The sequence below is a fragment of the Papaver somniferum genome, unplaced genomic scaffold (genome assembly GCF_003573695.1).
Source record: "Papaver somniferum cultivar HN1 unplaced genomic scaffold, ASM357369v1 unplaced-scaffold_158, whole genome shotgun sequence".
Classification (NCBI taxonomy): domain Eukaryota; kingdom Viridiplantae; phylum Streptophyta; class Magnoliopsida; order Ranunculales; family Papaveraceae; genus Papaver; species Papaver somniferum.
Window position 1 is genome coordinate 2,017,975 of NW_020625264.1, and position 19,614 is coordinate 2,037,588.

The window sequence follows — 19,614 nt, forward strand, 5'->3', positions numbered from 1 at the left end:
CTCTGTATGTATTTATATTTATTTTCGGAATACCGGAAACCGACTTATCCTCTTTCCTAGAATAAGCAACCGGGTTAGATATTACGGGCTGGGACCGTGAAAATCACCCCTCGGACCCGCTAGAGCTTACATAGGTGGGTTATGGGTCTCCCATATTTTTGTGAGGTGCGCTCATATTCACGGGATTTGATCCCGGTGAATGTATCATTAGTGTAGTTATAATCCCCAAACCCCATTCAAAATAAGGTTGGATCAGTTATTATCCCTAAACCCCGTTGAAAATAAGGAATCGGAAAAATCTCCAGTGATGATGCATTTGATAAGATTGTAACAATCATACAAAATGCCCTTAAGGCTATAAGAAACATATAATTGGCATATAAAAGCCACTAAAAGAGATGAAATCAATCAAAAACATAATAACAACATTATTCACAAAGGCTAAAATCACTAAAAAGTGATTTTTATTCATTTATTTAATACTAATAGATAGTAATATTTAGACCAAATTTGTCAAAACATCCGAAGATTTCAGACCAAATATGACAGATTTGGATTATGATTTAAGAGATTTTTAGAGAATTGAATTACAGAGAAGAAACGGTTTTTTTTTTTTGTCTTGGAGAGAGGAGAACGTGCTTTTGTTTCGCCTCCCTGTGGCATATCATGTGGCATGGCCAACCAATTGCACTGCTATGGATAAATCAGTAAACGACTGAGTTTCTAGCCAGCGATATTCATAATATATGCCTATTTCTAGCGACTTTGTGAGACAACGGCGAGATTACGGGATAAATCCCTCGGTGCGTCTATCACTTCTGCTGAAAATAAGGAATCAGGTCTATTCCTATCCACATGCCAAAAAAAACTGGTTTGGCATATCATGTGGCATGACAAACCAGTTGAGCTACTTTAGGAAAACCACTGAGCGACTGAGTTTCTAACGAGCGATATTCATAATGTCGCCGATGATATAGTTTGTATCGTTGGCGCCATTCTTTCTTTCGCGCGTTGTAAATAGTAACACTGGCGATATTGTGATTATCGACCATTAGTTATTCTACAACAACTATTCCCCCTGATGGTTCCTATATATACACCCTTGTACTTCTCCAGATATCTCACACATACTTCTATAGACATCTCACCAATTTCCTTTTCTATATTCTAAATTTTAAATTTCATAAGCATCAATGTCCAGATCCAATGAAGAGAAGAATATTATTATTAATCGGTTCAGATTACAACAAGAAACGTATTGTATGAGGTACAAGAAATTGACGATGAGGAAGCTGAAGATAATAAACTAACCGACACTTTGATGCTTATAAATTACCATAGTAAATTACCAAACACACACACAAATCTATCTAGTGTTTCTGGTAAAAGATAAAAGACTTCTTATTGCTTTTGGACTTCTAGAAGCGAAAAAGGTAAAAACTTAGTTTTGAAACACAACTTCAGAACGACTTTTAAAGGCAAAAACAGTTACCTTTTTGAGAAATAAAATATTTTACTTATGACTTTTAGGATTAACTTCTGACTTTTGGGATTAACTTCTGACATTTTAAATTGACTTTACTTCTGCTTCTGGAAGTCAATCCCAGAAAGTTTGAAGTATTTTTTCTGATTGGAAGACCATCCCTAATGTCGGAATTTGGATAGCACTTACAAAATTACTTTTCCAATTTTGTAATTTAAAAATTTAGAAGTTAGTTTGGATATACAATTTGAGAATTTATGTAAGAAAAAAAGTTAATTGTCAAGAAGGATATCGTTTGTTATTCGCAAGAAGTTAAATTTTATGCTTTTTGTAGTCGTTTTGAAATTGCATCGCTAAACTAACTTCTGGATATTTGACCGTTAAATGTCAAAAAAAAACTACTCGATGAGTATCCAAATACTCTGCAAAAGTAAATATCCTTACTTCATTATAATACTTGATGCCATCATATGGATAAGTTTACATTATCATTACGTTGGACCATTGACCGTTATATGCCATTGTAGATTTTCTTCTTCTGTATTATGATGATATTCTTTGTTATCATTTCTATAATAAGGTCATTATCTCATTCACAACAACAACATTCACATACCTTTCAATTAAATGGCTTGAAGAATGCTATCATTTTGTTGAAAATCTTCATTTGTATATGGCATTTCCTGTAACTTTAGTGATAAATATTCTAATATTCATTGTTAGCATTTCTAACTGTGTTTCTTTCAAATGCATTATTTGTTATATAAAAATGCTTCCGATTTGATAATATATTTCTATAACCTTTATGTGTTTGTGAAATGCGTCTCATGTGTTGTGAATCTTCTTGATCTTAGTTTCCAAAAACTCACAACAGCAGTAAGAACAACTAAGGATGTAAAGAAACCATTGGTGGTGGTTAAAAAACCAAGTGAATAACTCATGAAATGGTTGAAGACTACATTAACATCAACTGAATGGTACTCCAAAACATCCATTAATTCTTGTTGTTGGTGATATTTTTCTTTCTTTCTGATTTGAGGATATGATTTTTGGTATGGGTTGCTGCATTACGGTGCGGCTACGATGTGGTCCGGCCACATATTTCAAGTATGTGACCCATCTTTAGAAAATGACATGCAATTTTTTTTTTCCTCCAAAACAGTTTATTACCTAATGTTTTTATCTTAAATTCTTACTTTTCTTAAAAAGGTAAAGCGGTTACCGGGATTTAAAGGAAACAGGTTTATTTATTTGAGTACGTGTCAAAATATTTAGAAGGGCCACATACAAATTGTATATGACCCGAAAACATCGTATCCGGGGCGGTTGAATTATTATATTATGACGAGGTGGAGGTGGAGAGAAAAAGTTGGCCCCGTAATGGATCTCTTCTGGTATCTAATCTGAGATGCCAAGGAATAATCTGTTTAGTGTTTTTGAAGATGCGGATTATTACAGTAGATCCAATTGCATAAATCTAGCAAATAAGAAAACCATTATTGTTTTATAAAAGATAACATAAAATTGCTATTTTAAGGGATCATCATTTTTCGACCACCAATTCATGGGATCCGTTGTACATGTAACGTTCTAATTGTGGTTTCAGAAGTAGGCATCAACCCAAGATTCACACTACCTCCTAATTCATGGTTATTGGTAGTCTTGTAGATATATGGTCTGCAAAATTTCTTGCTGTCATATTGCATACAACATTTATCTGCGTATGGAAGCCGACAAGTCTCTATCATGGTGCTATGGGAAGAGTTTACTTGGGTTGTCTAGGAAATTTTTGGAGGTTAAGCTGAGAATCAATTTTTGGAGGTTAAGATGAGAATCAACTTATTCTGTATTATGATGATATTCTTTGTTAGCATTTCTATAATAAGGTCATTATCTCATTCCCAACAATGACATTCACATGCCTTTCAATTAAATGACTTGAAGAATGCTATCATTTTGTTGGTAATCTTTATATGTTTATTGGATTTCCTGTAACTTTAGTGATAGATATTCTAATATTCATTGTTAGTATTTCTAAGTATGTTTCTTTCATATGCATTATTCTTTTCACAAAAAATGCTTTCGAAAATGTTTGATAATATATATATATATATATACATCCATAAACTTTATGTGTTTATGAAATGTGTCTAATGTGTTGTGATTCTTCTTAAGTTTCTTGATCTTAATTTCCAAAAACTCACAACAGAAGTAAGACCAACTAAGGATGCTAAGAAACCATTGGTGGTAGTTAAAAAACCAAGTGAATAACTCATGTAATGGTTGAATACTACATTTACATCAACCAAATGGTACTCCAAAACATCCATAACTTCTTGTCGTTGATGATATGTTTTTTATTTCTGATTTGAGGATATGATTTTTGGTATGGGTTGTTGTATTACGGTGGGGATACGATGTGGTCGGGACACATACTTCAAGTACGTGGCCCATATTTAAAAAATGGCACTTAATTTTTTTCTCCGAAACAGTTTATTACCTAATTTGTTTTTCTTAAATTCCTACGTTTTCTCAAAAAGATAAAGTCGTTACCGGAATTTAGAGTGTTAGAGCACTACTCGGTCGAAATCGCATGGGTTGCTATACCAAACATGTTTGTCAGTGATCGAAACTATAAGTCTTGATTTCTAGTCTACTATAGCTAAGTCTCGGACTAGGATAGAAAGTGTAGTTGAGCTCAAGAACTCCATGGCGATCATCATAAAAAACGAAGAACTACTCAAGGAACTGGTGGAACTTCATCGACTAAAAGGTATGTGGAGACTTGAACATATCTATCACTCAAAAGTCTATCTACTCTATCTCCTTTCTTGAGACAAAATTCGTTTACCTATATAGACTTTGATTATACAAATTTACCATTTCGAGCCGAGTTTATCTCGCTTATCTATTTTTCGAAATATGTGTTGGTAAGCTTTCGCTTTGGCCAAGTTCATATTTACCAATTGACGAAATTCATTTTATGTTTTAATCACTTTGAATGTCTTTGACGAAAAATGGTTTGTGAATATCAACTATATAACGTCCTCTAAGAATGTTTCACTGATTGAAATGAAAGTTTAAATTATATAACCAATGTTGGATATAAGCATTGTGTGGCAACACATATATGTATAATTCCTTATTGCTTGAACCAAAGTATGTGTACTTTTTTGATCAGGAAAAACCAGAACAAGAGCTGTGAACTCAGTCCGCGAACCTGATCGCTGTCGTATGCGTCAAAAATAAATTATTTTCTCACTACTCAAAATATAAAATATAGCAAAGGCAAGAAAGGATCGTTCCCACAGAGAGGTCTTAAATTTTCATTTGCTTCGGTTTCTTATGTAAAGCAATGTGGGATTTTTATGATTTATGTAAAGTAAATTGCAAACAAAAAGCTAATAAAGAAATAAAGCACGTAAATCAAGGATGTGAAAATATTGGATAAAGGTTTCATCTTCAGTTGTAAACAAATTGTTGAATATATGAATAGAATTCGTATTTAATCTCTCTATCATCAAAAGCCCTAGAATACCTTATTGCAATAATACTCCGTGAATTTCCTAAGTCATCAACACACACATTAGAGCTACGAATGTGAATTCTACCTAAAGAATAACGTAATGCCTTGCGCTAATTAAGTTCAATTCCTATGAGCATTAAGTTTAAGAAATAGGCTAATCAATGCCATTGTCATACACTGCACATAACAATTCGGACAAAAGTCAAACTCTATATATAATGACGAGAGTGTATCACTACAAACCGCAATCACATCATGCTACTCGTATTCAAGGTTATCGCTCGATGATAAAACCTAAAATAGCTATAGATATGGATGTATGTTCAATCAATTCTAGACTCAACCAAACAAACATTCACTCATATTGCAATACATCAATCATGCAATTATTATAAACCGTAGAAAGTGAATGAGGATTTGAGAGAAAACTAATTCATCAAATCGAGAACCTGTTTTCAAAAATCCAACTACATTTTCAACCAATAATAGAATATCTAGCTCAGTTCATGGAGTTCATAACAAGAATGAAGATAAAAACCTTCATGTTTAAAATCCTAAAAAAAGTAGAGGAAGAAATCCCCAAATTGTATCTAGGCTTCTCTATATATAAAGTTTTGTAGCCTCTTCTTAAATAAAACTAGAAAACCTAGTAAAGATAGGAAAGTGCACCTCCTTAAGAATTGTGTCCCGTGCATCACACCTCGTTCGAAATCATGGAGAAACTTCTTAAATAGATGCGCCCTTAATTTGGCCGTGTAAGATATTTTGGCTCAATAGCCTATTGGGCTCAAATATTAAGATCCAGCCCATTATCACCTTTTACTCCTCTGTAAGTTCTGACCATACTAGCTCATCCCTGATACCCTTCCTAAACGTTCTCTCACTCGAACTCACTCGTCTCATCCGAGAACCATCAGGTAACCACCACCACGATAACCACAATCTTCGATCATTCAGCAAAACTTCCATCTGACTCTGTCTTCGAGTTCAACAACACCACAACACCACTGAGAATCACCATATTCCTCCGAGACCTGGAAACCACCATCAAGCCATGATATCCTGCTCCATCAATGACCAGCGATAGCTTCCTATTTCTTCAGCTCAGCTCCATCCTCCCAGCTTCCATGGCTCGAGTTTCCCTGAACTCTCAAACTCCTCCATTCACAATCAATCATCCACTGCAAAGTTCCAATATACCTTCCCTGTCATCTCGAACAACCCATTACTGCCGTATTCCATCAATCCAAACAACCACAGTAGCAGTTCAACTGAGTTTTCCATTTCCTCCGTGCCAACAGAACTCAACTAGTATCAACTTCTTGTCTCAAGCTTCATCACTGCAACAACCAAAACAGCACCCATCTCGTTGTAGATAGACTCCCTGAGCGTCATTAATCTCTGGCAGCAAACAACATTTCAGGCCATCTCTTTCTCATTCACGTCATTGCCAATGACAGACTCGAGTTCTTCTCTGAACTGTCAAACTCCTCCCAACCATTGCAGATAATTCATCGCCATCACTACCATGCATGTCATCATTTCCTGTGGTTGTCAGCAGCTCCAAACTCCGGAAGTTTCTATCATCATCAGACTTCTTCCATCAACCTCAGCAGCATCATTATCACTGCCAGGCTCAATGATCAATGATGGCTTCATCACGTCGTCCCTCCTACCAGTAAACTCATTCTCTTTGTGGTCACCAAGCTCGGATGCACCGTTCTCCGGCAAGTCTTCTCATTAACTTGTCACTACTGCCAGCCATGGCTCTCCCTGTTCTGTTCTCGGCTTGCTATTAGTCTCTCAAACTGGTCTAAAAAGAGACATATTTACCTTCAGTAAGAGTGCAAGCAACACAGGCTTTATAAGCCCAAAATATAATTCAAGCCCAACTTTTGTTGTAAATGTAATTATGGCATTCCTCTAACATCAATATTTAGAGAATAAAATTCTCTTCACCTCCAGTACTACCACTGTCGTCGGCCGACCGCTGATTAGCCAATCCAATGCCATGAGCTTTTAAGTGTGATTTCTTCCATTTCAGCTAGATGCTTCTTAACTCGCACACAACTACCGATAGTGGTTTCCCATGAAATGATAATTCTACTACTTTTTTAGCCAATTGGACGATTTCTTATTCATTTCGGGAATAAGCTCCAAAATTCCCATAAAATATAAAAGATAGCTAATAATACAATTTCACAAGAAAACTAGCTAAGAAAGCATCATCAATCGATACTTAGAAAGGTGTTTTTAAACAACTATCAAATTTCCCCACACTTAGACTTTGCTAGTCCTTGAACAAACAAAACTAAAACTTACAACTTCAAAGCTTTCCAGCGTCCCAAGCATCCAAAGATCTATGAGGACATATAGTTTCTGCATGCTAGTAATAAGAAGTTAGAAATACTAAAGAACAAATTCTCATTCTTAAATGTTGACTGAGAAATAACCACACCATAATGAGAGAACGAGTGTTTGAGAAGCGATCAATAAGCATTTCGCCTCGACTTCTGCCTCACCAAAAATGATTTTATGAAATTGCACTCAAAAGACGCACTTTTATGGTTCTCACATGTGTGCAGGTAGGAATGAAGAGAGAAATCCTGCAACACATAGAATGGTGGAAAGGACAACTTCCGAAATATTTTAAAAACCCACATCTTTTAACATTTTGAAAAACCATTTTTCTGACGATCTCTAAGAAAGAAAATCAACCACTATTATCGAGGATGATATTACTTACTCACCTTCACATCCGATTGCAATGATGATAACACCATTCTCACAGCATCCAATAGAAACGTCTTCCGCTACTTGTCTTCATCTTCTTGGTCTTCGGCTTCGGCTTCAACTATGATGATAAACACTTGAACTTCGTAATTCCTTGACTATTTGTAACCCTTTTCCTCAAAATCCTTGTCGCTTGAAATTTTCTTATATATTTTCCTTCCCCATGGCTTATTAAATAAATAAAAACCAAAAATAACAAAAATTTCTCTTATCATCATTTTTTGATAAGAGAAATAAATTACAAAACAAAGTAAAATAAAACAAACCATGGCCGTGGGAAAAGTACTTTACCGCTTGATTCTTCACAACTTGTATCGTTTCGAAATCATAAACTTCAATAATTCTCACATTTTGCCTTTCTTTGCTCTTGTAAATAAGTCTTCATACTTGGATAAAAAATTATGCTCATTGTATTGTAAGTCTTCAACATATATAAAAAATCTGCTCTTTGTATGTTGCTTTACTTGGATATAAAATTTGCTCTTTTCTTGTTCCGTTGCTTGTAAACCTTGAACGTCTTCAACTTTCCTTGTAGATTTTGATGTCGCTCCCTTGTTGATGATGATGGTGTTTCTATGGACCCGTTGTTGTCGAGAGAGAGAGAATGGTGCTAACTGCAAATCGAACTACAAGAAGGAGGCTTTCATTTATAGACGTCACCCTCATGATTGAAAAAATTAGCACTCAAGAGATCAAAGAGTAGCTCTTCTATTGGTGGGAGGTTGGGTAGCTCACCATTCTATCCGGAATTAACGTACGGTGACACACACTCAAAAGAAAGCTTTTTTAGTCAGCTACAAAGAATTTTTGGCCGGTGCCTCACATGATATAAATAGGGTAGTCCCCACTAATGATTGATCATCAACTCTAATAATGCATTTATCCATGCACCTAATTTGCATCAGCGAGATGATCGAATCCATTAGTTAACACTCTAACAAGTAAGAAATCCGAACGTAGTTCCCTAAGACTTCCAAGTTCAGTTATGTCGGTCAGAATTCTCTATGTAAACATACCTAGAAGTATGCTAGTGACGCTAAAATCTCTAAAAGTTGGAGGTTTTATGCATTTTTTTTTAAATAAATACTTAACCACTCCTCCACACTTAAACCTTACATTGTCCTCAATGTAATTGAATCCTCCTAGTAAAGGCAAGGTGGGAAATCCTAATGTGATATGGAACAAGAAAAATAAATAACAAAATAAAAAGAAAAAGGATAAGAAATACAAAACCGATGGGTTGCCTCCCATTTAGTGCTTGTTTTAACGTCGTCGGACCGACTTAGCTTCTTGTAAGATTCACTCCCCATATAGTAACAATCTGAAAATTTGAGGATCCACCCATGGTACCTGTTTTGCAAACAATAGCTCCATACAAATATTAGCACAAGAAAATAATATTAGTGTTATAATCGCTTGATAAAAATTTCCCCGACACTTATTCTTGTCCACACTCGGAAGTGTATAAAGAACATAGAATTTGGGAACTTCCATGCATTCTTCTTGGCAAACCTGCATAGTGTTAGAATCAAGTGTTCCCAACGGTGGATATATAGAAACAAAATCATCCAAAAATACTTTCCAAGCACATACATCCAAACCAATAAGAGGTAAAGGAGAAGAATCAATATGCAAAGGATTAAACAAACCTCGCACAATTTCTTGTATTACGGAATCCTCCCCATTCTTAAAAAAATCAAGTGAATTACTTACCTATTGTATATCATGGTCCTCTATCAAACTTTGCAACCATTCTTCGTCTGTTTCTGCCTTAACCAAAGTCTCGACATTAACATCATCATTACAATCATGTGCACGCTCAATTGGGTCTTCCACAATTTTGGTCATATCGGTATCATTCTCAACACACTCCTCTTTGTTGTAAGGCACATACTCTTTTGCGGATCCAAATTTCACTATAAGGAACTTTTTTAGTAAATTCAAAAACACATCATCCTCAAGTTCCATCCTTTGAATAGGATGTTGATCATTATTAAGATCAATGCTTGAGTATTCTACACAAGTATCATCATATTACTCTTCATATGTATTTATATTTATTTTCGGAATACCGGAAACCGACTTATCCTCTTTCCTAGAATAAGCAACGGGGTTAGTTATAGAATCTCCAAGAGAAGGTGCAAAAAAAAAAAATAGTTATGGGTTGTGATCGTATAACAGAAGGAAAACCTTTGGACAAAACATAAAATTTGTAGGATCTTATATATCCAACGGTTGACGTAGTTGATGATGTCAGGTAGTTGGGACTTTAACGGGGGTAATGGTTAAAGTAGGTGTAAATTTTAATTTTATGGATACGTTATTCTGGATTGTTGAACTTCATGATTATCACACAATAATATACGAATAGAGTTTATGGAAAATACCTGGTAGCGCTAATCCATCATCCGTAGTTGATTAACCAGTGGTAGCCGTAATACCTTATGGAGGTCTTGGTTTCTCTCTCTTGACCTTAACCGTAATGAGTCGGTAATTCCTTGGATATAATAGTGATGGTTATTGTTCCTAGGGTTTTAGTATTAGCTTTAGATCTCGACCGTTCATCAAAGAAGAGATATATTTGGAATCTGACTTCTTATATAAACCATGTTATATATATTTAGCAATATCCTAGTGATGACCAAGATTCTCACATGGGCCCAGTAAAGATAATTAATCTCATAAGAAATTATCTTACAGTAGGATCTTATATATTCAATGTATTAAGAAGTGCAATTGGGCTTCCACCTGAGCAAAGTTTCATAATGTTGTGTTGTGATGGCTCTTGTTTTGGAAATCCTGGTTATGCATGATTTGGAGTTGTTTTTAGAGACTCCCAATGTCAGGTAGTTGGGACTTTAACTGGGTGTATTGGTGTTGCTTCAAATTATTTAGCAGAAACTTATGGAGTTATGAGTGCTTTGGAGCTGGAAATACAATGGTGCATGTTTAAAGTCATAGAAGTGTCAGATTCAAAAACTGTGCTTGCAGAATTTTCTCAGGGGAAAGTACCTTGGTTTCTTCAAGAAAGATGAAAGATTTCTGTGAAAATTTTTTCTGAAATCATATATAAACACTGCTACAGAGAAGTCAATTTCCCTGTTGATTGCACAGCTAAAAGATGAGCATTACTTGCTGCAGGTGAAAGACAACTTCATGTGGGAAGACTTCATTGGATTCCAAGTGAAATGCCAAATGTTGACTACTAAAGATTATCTTGAGTTGAAAATTTAAATTTTGAGTCAGGTTTTGTTGTTTTATAACTTAGAGGTTCATGTAATCCTTCTATTTGACTCATTCTATTGAATTGTATCATTTTTTAAATATAAATAAAATATGTGATTCAGAAAAGAAAAAAAAAGTAATTGATGGTGTGGCAGGAGAACTAACTCTAAAACATGTTTGGCTTGGACTAGTTATATGCCGGCTGCATACACGAAAAACAAAACTACATGAGATTTCTCTTTATCCACTGTCTAGAACCCTAGGTTACATCTAATTCCAGCAATCAATGTAGTTGGTTTCTTGATCGTTTGTTAATTATTTTGAATTATATGTATTGATTAATCATCCATCGTCAACAATTCTTAAAAAGGTTTTTCCATATTAGATATTGCCGTAGAAAGGGCAAGGATCAAAAAATCGTACTCCCTCCGTCCTAAATTAAGAGTCCTAATTAACTTTGTCAAGATATTAAGAAAATCCTATAAAACGCCAGACTAGCCCTTAACTAGCCTGTTTAATGTCATATTATTACCACAACTAATTTATTAATGTTAAAAATAATAAATTGGATAGTATTATTATTTTAGAAAATATTTTAAGAAAATAAAAGCAAACTTATATTGCTGTTATTATGGAATCCACAATGTAAGAAATTTATTTTTCTTCATTTGATTTTGGTTTCCCGCACTAAAACTTTAGAGTTTTTGGAATTTTTATTTGAGAGGGAAAAAAGATTGAAAAAAGTGAAATCATAGATTATTTCCTTTTTAGATATGCTCGACCATGGAAATTTGAAAGAATTAAATTGTCTAGCTTATGTTCTTCCATAGTGTTTCAAGAAAAAGAGATGAAAAAATTAAGACAAATGAAAAGGTTATGTAAGAATAAGTAGAAGTTTATTAGGAATTTTATAACTATCCATAAGTGTTTTTATTTAAAAAAGGAATGACAATTAATACAAAAATATTGAGTAAGTTTTTTTTCTTTATATATGGTGATATTATTTAAGATTTTGATATAAAAATGATTTTATGATTGTAAAAAATAAAGAGTATATTTGATAGTTTAATGGAATAGTATGTCTCTAAACAGAGCAAACAGATAAAAAGGGACATACCAAAGTAAAAATTATGACAAATAAAAAAGGTTTCCTCTATTTCCCATCCTCACTTTTCCTATTTCCCATACCAAAGTAAATAATCTGAGTTTTTCATTATCTTTCTCAAATATTGGCAATTTCGTTTCCTCAAATGCCAATTTCGTTTATTCAAAATTAGTAGGTTCAACAAATTTTATGTTATGGCGTGATCAATTTGAGTCTATATTAGTTTCAACTGATCTATATGGATATGTTAATGGTGATGAGAAAGAACCACCAAAGCATGTTCTGGTTAATGATTTTTTTGTGTTGAATCCTAGATGGGTTTATTGGGAGAAAGTAGATTCTTTTGTTGTAAGTTGTTTAAAAGCTACTTTCACACCATTTGTTTCTATAGATGTATCGGGTTTGTCTGCAACAAGGAAAATTTGGTATTTTATTGAAGAGAGTTTCAAAAATCAGTTTAGGGCTAGAGGAAGTATGTTAAGAAATAAACTGCATTGCTTGAAGAAGGGTAGTTTGAGTATTCTTGTGTATCTTAAGAATTTGAATACAATTGTTAATTCCTTAGCAGCAATTGGAGAAAGGATTAGTGAGTCTGATTTTGGTAATGGATGCGTTGAATATATGGCTTACGAAGGAAATATGATAATTTTGTGATTTCTACACAAAACATGGAGTTGCCATTTACTTTTGCAGATATTAGGCCTAGATTACTAAATCATGAACAATGGCTTCTTGACCAACAACAAGATTCAAGCATGAATTTTGATGCACAAAATCCTTCGGGATTTTACTCAAGAAATGTTAATTCAGGAAATGGAAATGGAAAAGCAATGAGTAAGAATTCAGGAAATGTGAATGGCAATTACTACAAAAACAAGAATACAGGAAATGGAAATTACAATAATAACAAGAATTCAAAAAATAAAAATTCCAACAGTTATAGGACTAATACTTCTTATGATGGTAGTTCTAGTTCTGGAAATGTAAGAAGAGATTACCCACAAGTCGAGTGTTGCAGAAACTGAGGTCATTATGCAAGTAGATGTCATTTTAGGTATTATCCTCCAGCATCTGCTTCATATTCAGGGAATGGAACTACAAATGTGTCTCAACAACAATCATCATATAATTCAATGAGTGAAGACATGATTTTTTTTGGTCCATCTACATCTGAAGATCCACAATATACACATGACTGGGGATGAAGGTCTACTTCAGAATACTTCTTCTTATAGAGGACAAGAAAAAGTGCAAGTTGGCAATGGTAAGTTTATCTCTTCTACTGGAACATCTTTTATTTCCACACTAAAACTAGTTTTAGGCTCAACATTTTTGTATTAGTTCCAGATATGAAGCATAACTTACTTTCCCTTCCAACTATCTTCTTCTCATGAACCAAAACCATTATCATTAAGCTATATCCTTATACTTATGAGATCAGGGACTTATCAACACATGTTTTGCTTTATCATGGGACTATAGTTAATAATTTGTATCCTATTCATATATATGTTGTCCTGTATTCCAAAATTGTCATTGTCTTCTACTATTTCTGCTCATTCTTAAGTATAGCATAGTAGATTAGGACATCCATCTAGCCAAATAGTTCAAAAACTACATTATTTTAAACGCATAGTTTTAACAACTCCTCATTCTTCTACTTTATGTCATCCTTGTCATCTGGCTAAAAGTAAAAAAATTCCCTTCCAACTATCTTCTTCTCATGAACCAAAACCATTATCACTAATACATTGTGATGTGTGGGGTACTAAAATTCCTAGGGTTAAATGGATATAGATACTATATTGTTTTTATAGATGATTATAGCATATTTAACCGTATTTATCCAATAAAACTCAAGTCAGATGATTCTCAATGTTTTACTCATTTTTAAAATCACACTGAAAATCAATTTTCTAAAAAAATAATTTCTTTTCAAGTGGATGGTGCTGCTGAACTTGTTAAAGGTTCATTCAAAGTCATTCTTGGGAAAAGTGGCATTCTAGTTAGAATTTCATGTCCTAAAACACTAGAACATAATGGTCTAGCAGAAACAAAGCATGAACAAATTACTGAAATGGGAAACACTCTATAGTTTAATTCTTTTTGTATCAAAGAAATGTGGTAGGATGCTTTTTTAGCTGCTATTTATCTTATCAATAGAACACCCCTATACAAATTTTGAATTTCAAATCTCCATTTGAAGCCTTGTTTGGTATTATTTCATACAAATTCAGTAAACCCGTCCAATTGAGCGAGCTAGTTTATTAATCCTAAGTATCCTTCAAATTATGTTTGTCATCTAAAGAAGAGTTTATATGGGTTGAAACAAGCAACAAGAGCTTGGTTTCATAGGTTTAGTTATTTTATGATTAGTTGTGGATTCAAGAAATCAATTTCAGATGATTTCATGTTTGTGTTCCGCTCACAGAAATGAATGCTTGTTTTATTACTGTATGTTGATGATATATTGCTGACTGGTAGCTCTTCTGTGATGATTGTTGATTTAATTACTTCTCTTAAGAAAGAGTTCACTATGAAGGAACTGGGGGATTTGAGATATTTTTTGGGTATTGAAGTTGTAAGAAGTCCAGATTCTATTGTTCTGATACAGAAAAAATATACTTTAGAATTGTTAAATAAAGCAAATATGATTGATAGTAAGCCTTGTGATACACCAGTTGCTAAGGGTGCTAGGGTTTCAATAAATGATGAAACAAAATTGAAAATTGCAAGTGATTTTAGAACAATAATATGCAGTTTACAGTATCTGACAATTACTAGACAAGATATTTTCTTTGGTTTAACTATGTATCACAGTTTATGCATTCACCAACAGATGTGCATTTTCAGTTAGTCAAGAGAATACTCATGCACTTGAAGGGAATAATTGGTTTAGGTACAACATTAAGGAAAGATAAGTTGTAGACTTTGAGGGCTTATACATACTCATATTTGGCAGGTTGTCCAGATACAAGGAGGTCAACTTCAGGATATGTTGTTTTCTTGGGTTCTAACTTAGTTTCATGCATGGTCTTCAAAGAAACATCCAACTATGTCTAAATCTTCAACTGAGGCTGAATACAAATTTTTATATGTTGCTTCTGCATTGTTAAAATGGCTTGCTGATTTATTATCTGAGTTGCATGTTTCTGTTATAACTCCAACTCAGCTTTTACCAGTGCTTTGGCTTTAGCATATAACCTTGTTTTTCATGCTAGGACAAAGCACATGGAGATTCAATATCATACAGTTATAGAGTTGGTGGAGAAATGATTTCTGCAACTTCAACATGTTTCCAGTAAGAGCAAGTAGCTAATATCTTCATCAAAGGCCTATGCTTTCCTACCTCCTCCTGATTAATGCAGTTCTTGATAAACACAAAATTACAGTCTGCATCTACTTCTTCATTTACTTCTGCAGTTACATAAAATTCTTATTATTTGTGTTTTGTGAGTTTTTTCTTGTTTTGTTTTGCTATTCCTGTTGTCTTTCAAACTGTTATAGTAGATCAACCCAAAAACAGTTTGAGTGCGTGTATGTCAAGTCAACATTAGTTGACTTGACCTGTCCTTTATTAATTATGTTTGTGTGAGATACATGTGTGCTTGTAATAACACTACTAGAATGATTGCCTATTTAAGGCGTATCATTAACTCAGTAAGAATTATCCCTTTCTATCAATAATTCAATAGTTTTCTCAAGTATTATCTTTTCCATTACATTAAGTTTTTCTTCTTCTGTAACTCTCATAATAAAGTTTGAAGTTTAAACTGCCATATTTAATGGGATTACATGGAAAACTTTGAAATTATAGTGATAGAACATACATTTACTTTAAGAAACCTAGAGTTGTTAAATGAGATTAACAATACAAATGCCTCATAGGCTTTGCAGTATCTTCAATGTCTCATCAATATGCTTCTCAGTTTGGAACTGATTGTTATAGATGTATTGAACCACAAGGTTTTTGTCAAGCACATAAGTCTGTCTACCACCCAATGCTCCGAATAGATCAGATGACCTTGTTACCGTCATCACTTAGTATATGGAAGCCTGTATTTCTTAGCAAATTCCTGAAACGGCAATAAGGAATTAATCATTAACGGAATTCAATTTATGTATCTCACAGCGTGAAAATCAGACGTTAATACCCTGCTCTACAGTCGGAGTGTAGGAAAATTGACAATATACAAACAAAACATTGGCCGCACGAAATCATAATTACCTTATGCGACTCAGGACTATCACCACTAACTCCTACAACTTGAGCTCCCGCCTTCTTGAACTTCTCATAAGAGTCCCTAAAAGCGCATGCCTATAATCGGAGTAAACAGATGATGATTAGAGATTAATTAATGTTTAATCAAATGTTTGTTCAATCAGTAATACGAGTTGGATCATCAACAGTTTTTCTTTCCGCTAGTTATGTTCCTAATTAAACAAAATGCCACACGGGTATCATATATATTGCCGATTGCAAGTAGAAATTGAAAACTCCTATGCAAACTTTCTTACCTGTTTAGTGCATCCTGGAGATTCATCAGCAGGATAGAAATAAAGCACAACCGGCTTTCCTTTGAACTTTGAAAGACTAACATTCTTGTTATCTTGATCTTTCAACGTGAAAGCAGGAGGAACTGAACCTTTCTCAACATAATACACAAACAGAGTCAGGAATCAGAAGTACAACCTCTCATTAGTCCAAACCAAAACCAAAAACAGAAATTTCAGGATAAGTGTATCTCTAGAATGTACCTTAGCAGAAATGTAAAATTTCTTTGAAGAAGTAGATGGGAAAGAAACAGAAGAAGATGAAGAAGAAAGTTTAAGACCATAAAGCTGAGAACGTGATGATGATGATGATGATGAGAGACATTGTGAAAATGGTGTTTTGGTGCTAAGAGCTGTTTTTGGTAATGAAGAAGAACGTATTGAGTGGTTCAGAAGGGTTAGAGAAGCCATTGTTGAACAACAAAAAGAAGAAATGTTTTCACAGTTAGAAAGAGAGAGATAGGGATAGAATGCTAATTGGCCATTTGTGGTAAGAGGGTATGGGGCGTGGGTTATGGCTGACCCTTCACATCAGAGTGATATCCATTGTGTTCTGTACCAAACTGAGAAAGGTTAGTCATTGTAATTTACCCTGGTTATTGGTACACTTCGACCACACCTATCTGCAGATAAATATTTTTCGATTGCTATATAACGAATGCGATTACATGGATGACTCCGAGCTTAAACTTATACAACATACATTTCCTTTGGGGAAAATTGAACTCATGTACGAGACAGACAGACCGTCTAGAACAATACTACTTGAGTACTTTGGCAAGATATACATATATAAGAAACCTGAACTTGTGAAATGAGATTTATAATACTCATAGGCTCTGAAGTATCTTCAATGTCTCGTCGATGTGCTTCTCAGGTTGGAACTGATTGTTATAGATGTATTGAACCACACCGTTTTTGTCAAGAACGTAAGTCTGTCTTCCAGGTAAAGTTCCGAATAGATCAGATGGTACTCCCCATTCTTTCCTGATCTTGTTACCCTCATCACTTAGTAATGTGTATGGAAGCCTGAATTTCTTAGCAAATGCCTGTAACAACAGCAATGCAACAATCTGTCAACGGGTTTCAATGGATATGTATTTCCTTTAGTGTGAAACTCACACAACGATAGACTGTTCTATAGTGCTTACTACTAGTAGGAGAGTAGGAAAACCAACAATAAACAAAGAAAACCCAGAACATTAGCCGGAAACTCATAATTACCTTATGTGAGTCAGGACCATCACCACTGATTCCTACAACTTGAGCTCCCGCTTTCTTGAACTTCTCGTAAGAGTCCCTAAATGCACAGGCCTATATGATCAGGGCAAACACACCATGGTTAGTGAATTATAAATGTATTTGAACTAATGTTTATCCAATATTTATGCTGCACTATGGCAGGGAGCACCGGTATCTGCTCCGCATTGTTATGCAATGAAAAAGAACTTTCTTGCACCACAGTGATCCGAACAAATAGATGGATTAGCAAATCTGGGGTGTCACAATATACTACGCTGAGACTGGAAACTTTACATTCGAGCGCTCAATTTGGCGTACCAAATATGAGGTGAAATGCACAGTATTAAAACCCAATTCCTCGACTAACATACAATGTAGATATTCAAACAACAGTAGGTGGGTATTTCCACTATGTTAACTTAGGTGAAGGAGAGCACCAAAATAAGAGTGTATCAGCACAACCATTACCCTTAAGATGGATTTCATTCGCACCCCCATAGGGCGGTTATCATATGATGAAACCATGCCATATTCACATGTCATTGCAAAATGCTAATTCATACAATTTTGAATGGGATTTGACAATTTAAAGTTCAATTCAACGCAAACCACCACCAAAACACTAGCATAACACATCAGTTTCCTTTCTTACATACGAGTCATTTTGGATTGTGGAGAACGCCGAACAAAGGAAAATTGAAAGATGACTAAGAAAGTACCTGTTTAGTGCAACCTGGAGTCTCGTCAGCTGGGTAAAAATAGACCACAACTGGTTTTCCTTTGAACTTAGAAAGACTAACAGGTTTGTTGTCTTGATCTTTCAAAGTAAATGCAGGAGGAACTGAACCTTTGTTAACCTACACATCAAGATTCATATATTCCCATTAATTCAAACAAAATGCATTACTCAAAAACCCAGTCTAAGTATGAGAAATATGTACCTTAGCAGAGATGGAAAACTTCTTTGAAGAAGTAGATTCGAAAGTAACAGAAGATGAAGAAGAAAGTTTAAGACCATAAAACTGAGAATGTGACGATGATGATACCAGACATTGTGATAATGGGATCTTGTTGTTAAGGGTTTTCGTAATTGGAAATGAAGAAGAGGGTACTATTGAGTGGTTAAGGAGAGTGAGAGAAGCCATTGTTGAACAAATAAACTTCTCTGCTTTGTTCCTCTATTTTAGACTACTAGAGAAACAGAGAGATTGGGATAGATAGATAGAACGCTCATTTGGAGGGTATGGTGTGGGTTAATGCTGACCTTCCATATTAGGGATGATATCCTCTTATCGTGTGTCTTTTTTACAATTTCACTTTGAAAATGCTTTGTATCCCGGGATGGTTGTCCCGGGATTTTTTCCAATTTCACTTGCAAATCGCGGAATCCCCTGATGGGATTTTTTCCAATTTTTTTCGACGTCAACCTAGAATCACTCTTTCAACTTTCTTGCTTAATACCTACATTTCGTTTTTCCTTCAGTCCGGGCCTAAGCACATTATTTGGGGCCTACAACTAAAATACAAAAAAAAATATTTTGTAGTAAAATGGATAACCTTTTATCTAACATTTTTACTTAATGGCTAAATTACTCCTAGTTAATTAGTGTTAATTTGGATGATTAAGTGATATTTAATCTAGTTAATTCTGAAATCAACAATCGTTAATTCATCACCTAAACTTGA

General features: G+C 34.4%; 1 protein-coding gene and 1 pseudogene across 1 annotated transcript; both read right to left on the reverse strand.

Moving 5' to 3' along the window:
* Positions 1-15,922: 15,922 nt before the first annotated feature.
* On the reverse strand, positions 15,923-17,124 carry LOC113337261 (annotated as a pseudogene).
* A 186-nt stretch (positions 17,125-17,310) lies between these two features.
* On the reverse strand, positions 17,311-19,197 carry LOC113337260 (peroxiredoxin Q, chloroplastic-like). Its single transcript, XM_026582967.1, has 4 exons — positions 18,870-19,197; positions 18,648-18,785; positions 17,911-18,000; positions 17,311-17,735 (listed from the first exon to the last, which is right to left on the reverse strand). Exons 1-4 carry the CDS (start codon positions 19,071-19,073, stop codon positions 17,517-17,519), a joined length of 651 nt encoding a protein of 216 aa, XP_026438752.1. The 5' UTR covers positions 19,074-19,197; the 3' UTR covers positions 17,311-17,516.
* Between the last annotated feature and the right edge of the window lie 417 nt (positions 19,198-19,614).